Here is an 8326-nt window from a genome sequence, read left to right on the forward strand (position 1 = left end):
TGCTTGAAACTAAAGGAAGATCAGAAGAACGGAACAGTCGTTCCATCTTCAGGTATTTTCGTTATAGACTGTATACTTGCTAATTCAACTTCTTGGGTATTATATACAGGTTGTGGCTCACACTTATGTTCCAATCCACAGGGACTAAGAAGAAGTAGAAAGTTAAGCAAGGGTGAAGTCGACCTACGAGTGGGAAATGGAGCACGGATTGCTGCACTAGCTGTAGGAACTTACTATTTGTCGTTGCCCTCCGGGCTAGTTTTGGAACTGGAAGAATGTTTCCATGTTCCAAGTCTTACTAAAAACATCATTTCAGTTTCTTGCTTAGATGCTAAGGGATTTTCCTTTTTAATAAAAGACAATAGTTGTTCGTTTTATTTTAAAGAGATGTTTTATGGATCTGCTAGATTAGTCAATGGACTTTATTTATTAGATCACGACAAACAAGTATATAACATAAAAACCAAAAAGGACAAAAAGGATGATTCAGATCTCACCTATCTGTGGCATTGTCGATTAGGCCATATAAACTTGAAACGCTTAGAAAGACTTCAAAAGGAAGGAATTCTAGAACCATTTGACTTAGAGGATTATGGTAAATGCGAATCATGTTTACTTGGCAAAATGACAAAGCAACCTTTCTCTAAAGTTGGAGAAAGAGCAAATGAACTATTGGGTTTAATCCATACAGATGTATGTGGACCAATGAGTACAAATGCTAGAGGTGGTTTCAGCTACTTTATCACTTTCACTAATGACTTCAGTAGGTATGGTTATGTCTACCTAATGAAGCATAAGTCTGAATCCTTTGACAAATTCAAGGAATTTCAGAGTGAAGTAGAGAATCAATTAGGCAAGAAGATTAAGGCACTGCGGTCTGATAGAGGCGGTGAATATCCGAGCTATGAATTTGATGACCATCTGAAAGAATGTGGAATTCTATCAGAATTGACTCCTCCTGGAACACCACAATGGAATGGTGTGTCGGAACGGAGGAACAGAACCTTGCTAGACATGGTCAGGTCAATGATGGGTCAGGCCGAACTTCCATTAGAATTTTGGGGACATACACTAAATACAGCTGCACTCACTATAAATAGAGCTCCGTCTAAAGCTGTCGAAAAGACTCCATACGAATTATGGTTTGGAAAGCCTCCAAATGTGTCTTTTCTTAAGATTTGGGGATGTGAAGTATACGTCAAACGATTAATTTCAGACAAACTTCATCCAAAATCTGACAAATGTATCCTTGTGGGCTATCCAAAGGAAACAAAGGGGTATTACTTCTACAATACATCTGAGAACAAGGTGTTTGTTGCTCGAGATGGTGTCTTTTTGGAGAAAGATCACATTTCCAAAATGACAAGTGGGAGAAAAGTAGACCTCGAAGAAATTCGAGTCGAACAACAAACTCTAGAGAATGCTCAAGATGACATTCAGGATGAAACTCAGAGATCTTTAGAAGAATCTGGTGAGAATCATGGTCAATCTAGAAATGTTACCCCGCGTAGATCGCAAAGATATAGATCTCAACCGGAAAGGTACTTAGGTATTTTGACGAACGAGAGCTATGACGTTCTATTACTTGAAAGTGATGAACCTGCGACTTACAAACAAGCTATGACGAGCCCTAGCTCCAAGCAATGGCAAGAAGCCATGCAATCTGAATTGGACTCCATGTCTGAAAACCAAGTATGGGATTTGGTCGATTTGCCAGATGGCTATCAAGCCATTGGAAGCAAATGGGTTTTCAAACTGAAAAAGGACAAGGATGGGAAACTTGAAGTTTTCAAAGCTAGATTGGTTGCAAAAGGTTACAGGCAAGTCCACGGTGTGGATTACGATGAAACTTTTTCACCAGTTGCAATGCTAAAGTCTATTCGGATAATGTTAGCAATCGCTGCATATTACGATTACGAAATATGGCAGATGGATGTCAAAACTGCTTTCTTAAACGGCGTTTTAACAGAAACTGTGTTTATGACACAGCCTGAAGGTTTTGAGGATCCAAAGAATGCTAAAAAGGTATGCAAGCTAAAGAAGTCAATCTACGGATTGAAGCAGGCATCCAGGAGCTGGAATATACGTTTTGATGAAGCAGTCAATGACTTTGGTTTCATCAAGAACGCAGACGAATCTTGTGTATACAAGAAGGTCAGTGGGAGCAAAATTGCTTTCCTAGTATTATATGTCGACGACATATTACTTATCGGAAATGACATTCCTATGTTGAACTCTGTCAAGATTTGGCTTGGGAAATGTTTTTCGATGAAGGATCTAGGAGAAGCACAGTACATATTGGGCATCAAGATTTACAGAGATAGATCTAAAAGGATGATTGGACTTAGTCAAAGCACTTATATCAATAAGGTGCTTGATAGGTTCAAGATGGCGGACTCCAAGCGAGGCTACCTACCCATGTCTCATGGAATGACTCTAAGCAAGACTCAGTGCCCAAAAACACTTGATGAGCGTAGACGAATGAATGGGATTCCATATGCATCATTGATTGGTTCAATAATGTATGCTATGATATGTACACGCCCGGATGTTGCGTACGCACTCAGTGCTACGAGCAGATACCAGTCAGACCCAGGAGAGGCGCATTGGACTGCTGCCAAGAACATTCTGAAGTACCTAAAAAGGCACAAAGATGACTTCCTGGTCTATGGTGGAGATGATGAATTAATTGTTAAAGGCTATACGGACGCAAGTTTCCAAACCGACAAAGATGATTTCAGATCACAGTCTGGGTTTGTCTTCTGCCTCAACGGAGGAGCAGTAAGCTGGAAAAGTGCTAAGCAAAGCACCATTGCGGATTCTACAACTGAAGCGGAGTACATTGCTGCACATGAAGCAGCAAAGGAAGCTATATGGCTAAGGAAGTTCATAGGTGAACTTGGTGTAGTCCCCTCCATTAAAGGACCAATAGCCCTGTATTGTGACAATAACGGAGCTATTGCACAGGCAAAAGAGCCTAGACACCACCAGAGAGTCAAGCATGTACTTCGTAGATTTCACCTTCTACGAGAGTTCGTTGAAAGAAAAGAAGTCGAGATAAGCAAGATTGGAACTGATGACAACATATCAGATCCATTAACTAAACCTCTGCCGCAAGCGAAGCACAACTCGCACACTGCAGCTATGGGAATCAAGCATATTGGAGAATGGCTTTGATGTCTCTATTTAATGTTTTAAAGTTTTAGAGTTTAAATCTTTGTAAAACATTATTGGTTAATCATTCACAATAAATGAAAAGAATTCATTTTTCCATTTAATTTGTGGTTTATTAAATGATGAGTCCCTTCAATTTGACGATATATTCAAGATAGACTGTCAGGACCAGTCCTGTGACTAAGAAATGTCTATCAAGTGAACTTGAATGTCAAAGGTTGAAAATGGTCCCTAGTCGGATTTTCTATAAAATTGGACGCATAGAAAACGTTAGACGATTAGAATGCAAGATGACTAGTAGTTCTGTTTCTTGAACTATGTGGACATGGCAATGTCATAATCATTTGCATAGATACTTACTTTGGGAAGACTAGTATCGGACAAGACCTATGAAACTTTACTGTAAGAGATGAAAATCTGTCATAAGTAAATTTCATTAAATTATTAGACACTAAATCCTCAATACCTGAGTGATTTGAGATTACTTGTTTGAGAACTGGTTGCTTTGACGTTGACCAACCGTCGCACCGTAAAAGGAGGCTATAAAGGCAACGCTCAGGTAATCACCTATCAAACGAAGTCTAATCTCAAGATCGCAAGATTGGGATTGTCCTCCCATAAATCGGGATGAGATGCTTAAAAGTTGTACAAGGCCACTCGGAGAGCTAGAAACTGTGAAATGCATGGCCGTGCTCGGATGAATCATAGGCTATGATTATCTGTTTATTTGATCAGTTGAACTCTGAAACCGAGGAACACCTCTGGACATAATAAGGATGACAACTCTTACCTTATGTTCAAGAGCAAGCATCGAGCGACAAAGGAATTAGGAAATGCACACTTGTCCCTAAGGACAAGTGGGAGACTGAAGGAAATAATGCCCTTGGTCCAAGTATGCATTCTATGATAAGTCTAATAAATGCGGTTCAGTATTAATTAACAAGTTAATAATTCAGTGAGATCAAGTGAGCTGAATGCCTAGCTAGAGGCCGCTTCAGTTCAAGTGGAATTAATGATATTAATCCACAGCTTACTCTTGACTGAACCCGTAGGGTCACACAAATAGTACGTAAACGGATCAAGTATCTAATGGCATTAGATACTCTATATATGGATATTCGGAATCGACGGATCTTGGTTTCAGTGGGAGCTGAGATCGTCACAAGCAAGAAATGAATACTCCGGAAACGATGATATTGCCGGAAACGGAAATATGGATCGTATCGGAAATATAAATATTATCCAAGTCGTAGATGTTGCCGGAAACGGAAACATGGTACGTATCGGAAAATATTATCGGAAATGGAAATATTGCCAGAATCGGAAATATTGCCGGAAACGGAAATATTGTCAGAATCGGAAATATTATCGGAATCGGAAAATAATTCCGGAAACGGAAATATTAAATATTTGTTCGAAACGGAAATTAATTCCGGAATCGGAAATGTTAAAATGAATTCCGGAATCGGAAATTTAATCGGAAGCGTATCGTACGAATAAGCATCGGACGAGGCCTGCCGGACGAGGGCCCAGCACGAAGCCAGGCCATCGCCCAGCAAGCCAAGCGCGCCACACGAACAACCAAGGCCACGCCAGGCCCAGCGCAAGGCCAGGCCCAGCAGGCCGTGGCAGCGCGCACAGCGCGCGCAGCGCGCGCAGGTGCTTGCGTGGGCTTGTAGCTCGCGTAGGCCTCGCTGTGTGGGCTGCTGCTCGCACGCACGCGCATGGGCGGCCCATCGTGGCTGCCGTGTGTGTGTGCGTAAGTGTTTGTGTTCATGCACGATTCCTAAAACGTGCAGAGTTCGGTTAATGATTAAATTCCTAATTCTATTTGATAAATTAATTAATTAGAGTTCTTGTAGGATTCTAAGTTTAATTAATTCGTATCCTAATAGGATTCCAATTCTCTTTCCATGCCCCTATAAATATGTGGCCTGGGTTCACAATTTATAACGAGTTTCAAAGTATTCAAAGTGAGTTTTTGAGAGAAAAATTCAGTCACACATCTTGCTCAAAAGTGCCGAAAATTCTAGTACCTTAAGGGCGATTCTAGTTGGTCAATCTTAAGGCGGATCCGGACGTGCTGTGGACTATCTACGGAGGGACGACACTTGGAGTCCTAAAGACTTGTTCTTGTTCGGTTCGGGCGCAGCTAGGGAGGGCACGCAACAAAGAGTATGCATCTAAATTATGCTATATGATTATGTGTAAATAATATGTATTCCTGGGTTAATGGTTGTTTCCGCATGATTTATGTAATATCATATGTATCATAACCTAACAGTTTTCCCTAGCAAGTTTTGAATCCTATGCCTAGTGTCAAACTGGATAGTCTTCAAGATAAACTGTTTTGTAGGGACATTATGATTCCACACAACATCATTCCTTGCCTTCCAAATCTGATAGACAAGACCAGCCAAAGCAGTGAAGATGACCTTCCTTCTGAACTCTTTCTTACAGTACCTCCTTACCCACATAAAGACTTGAGTAAGATTAGTCTTGGTCACAGTATAACCAAGCCAATTCAGAACCAACTGTAAACAGTCAGTGCTGAATGTGCATTCAAAGAACAGATGGGAACAGGTTTCCACAACTGAGCCACAAATAGCACAACTGGGATCATCCCCCACACCAATCTTAAATAACCTTACCCTAGTTTTCAGTCTGTCTAGGAGGGCCAACCAGAGAGTGAACCTGTGCTTTGGAACTGAAAATCTATTCCAAACAAATCTATGCCAGTGTACTTTTGGTTGTTGAGTACATAATCCACCATAGATGTTCTTAATAGAATATTTGGGATCAGTCAACCACTGAGTGGAAGCAAGAGCTTCAGTAATACTGTTTTCACCTTGCAAATGTATCTGATAGCACTACTGGCAGCCAGAGTGGGAGTGAACTGCTGCCAGTTATGTTGTTTCACATATAGAGTATGCACCCATTTCACCTAAAGATTGTCCTGCTTCTGACTGATTGCCCAAGCCAGCTTTCCAACAGCAGCTTGATTCCAAAGAGAGATGTTCCTAAAACCCAACCCACCTTGGTCTTTGTGGTTACACAGTTGGTCCCAACCAACACTGCCAGGCCTGCTCTCATCATAAGTACCAAACCATAAAAAGGACCTGCAGATAGCAGTAATCTTTTGTGTAATTCTCTTAGGGAGAAGGAAAATCTGTCCCCAGTAAACACAAATGCTCATGAGAACAGAGTTAACTAGTTGCATCCTTCCTGCAAAGGAGATATGTCTGGAACTCCAGACCTTGATTTTAGCCACCATTTTCTCCACTAACAGATCACAATCACTAGCCTTCAGCTTCTTAGAACTGATAGGTACCCCTAGATATCTGAAGGGAAGAAAATCAAGCTTAAAACCAGAACATTGTTGAATGCTAGTCTGAATTGAAGAGCTCATTCCACAACAGTATATAGAAGATTTAGTAGGGTTAACTTGCAGTCCAGTGGCCTCAGAGAAGACTTTGAAACCTTCCAACATCAACTTAACAGAGTTAAGATCACCCCTACAGAACATTAGCAAATCATCTGCAAAACACAAATGATTCATTGCCATTGATTTGCATCTGGAATGGTAATGGAAGTCAGGATGCAGGCCAACCAAATTCATTGATCTTGAGAAATACTCCATACAAATGGTAAACAGGAGAGGAGAGAGGGGGGGTCCCCTTGTCTCAACCCTCTTTTAAGGTGGATGAGAGGAGATTGAACACCATTAATCATCAAAGAGTATTGAGTGGTTGAGAGACAGGTCATGATCAAGGAGATAAAGTGAGAAGGGAATCCCAATTCAGTCATTGCTTCCTCGATGAATGCCCATTCAACAGTATTATAGGCCTTCTTTAAATCCAGTTTCATCATACAACATGGTTGAGTGTTCCCTCTACCATAGTGTTTGATAATGTCTTGGCAAATCAAGACATTGTGTAAGATAGACCTCCCTGAGACAAAAGCACCTTGAGTGTGAGTGATAATATCAGGAAGAACAGCACTCAACTTGCTACATAGCAGCTTGGAGATGCATTTGTAAATGACAGAGCAACATGCAATTGGCCTAAAATCACCCACAGATGCAGGCACAATGACTTTTGGGACAAGGGTGATAGAAGTTACATTAACTTCTTTGAGAATCTTGCCAGTTCTGAAGAAGTCAATGATGGCTGCACAAAACTCAGATCCCACAATAGACCAAGTGGCTTTGAAAAATTGACTGCTAAACCCATCCAAACCTGGAGCCTTGTTGTTTGGGATAGAATTCAGAACCTTCTTAATGTAAGCTTCAGTGAAAGAACAAATAAGCAGCTGCCTGTGAGTGTCAGTCAGCTTATCCCCTTGATCAAAAATAATTGGTTTCACCTTGCTCCTATTAGTCATGGCAGTTTCAAAGAGTGATTTATAGAAATCAGTGAATGCAGTTTGCACCTCATCAGGAGTTTTAACCCAAATCCCCTCACTAGTTTGAATAGAGTGGATTTGGTTAGCTTTTCTTCTTTGTCTGATGCTCTGATGGAATAATCTGTTGTTTTCATCACCCAGTTCCAACCATTGAACTTTGGCTGTCTGATGAAGAAAAGACAAGTAGCATTCATGAGCCACTTGGTAAGCCTGGTTTGCCTTTTTTTCAGCAGTGGCTAAAGAAGCATCACCAGGGTACCTGTGCAACTCTTGCTGAATGTGAAGTAATTCAGCATGCAATTTCAAACTTTCAGCTTCAATAGAGTTGAAACCAGTCTTGTTTAGTTGCCTGAGCTCCTGCTTAACTCTTTTTAGTTTCTGGACCATTCTAAACATGTGACAACCAGCTATGTCAGTCTTCCAATTCCCCTCAACCAGTGGCAAAAATTGTGGAGACTTAATCCACATATTATAGAACCTAAAGGGTCTTTTATGAGATTGTTGGTGATAGCTCTGGAGGATCATTGGGCAATGGTCAAAGCTCCCTTCTGGTAAAAAAGTAGCTTCAGCAGTAGGAAACAAATCATCCCATGCACTATTAGCAAGGACTCTGTCTATCCTGGAGAACACTCTTGCATCTCCTTCCTGTTTGTTTGTCCAAGTGAAGTGCCTACCAACAGTTTTGCAATCATTCAAACAACAATAAGCCATACAATTCCTCATGTCCTGAATGTCAGACAATCTAACA

General features: G+C 40.9%; 1 protein-coding gene across 1 annotated transcript; it reads right to left on the minus strand.

Annotated features, from left to right (window-relative positions):
• Positions 1-5444: 5444 nt before the first annotated feature.
• Positions 5445-6739, minus strand: LOC110785452 (uncharacterized). Its single transcript, XM_021989894.2, has 2 exons — positions 6142-6739; positions 5445-6022 (listed from the first exon to the last, which is right to left on the minus strand). Exons 1-2 carry the CDS (start codon positions 6737-6739, stop codon positions 5445-5447), a joined length of 1176 nt encoding a protein of 391 aa, XP_021845586.2.
• Positions 6740-8326: the final 1587 nt, after the last annotated feature.

The sequence above is a fragment of the Spinacia oleracea genome, chromosome 1 (genome assembly GCF_020520425.1).
Source record: "Spinacia oleracea cultivar Varoflay chromosome 1, BTI_SOV_V1, whole genome shotgun sequence".
Classification (NCBI taxonomy): Eukaryota; Viridiplantae; Streptophyta; class Magnoliopsida; order Caryophyllales; family Amaranthaceae; genus Spinacia; species Spinacia oleracea.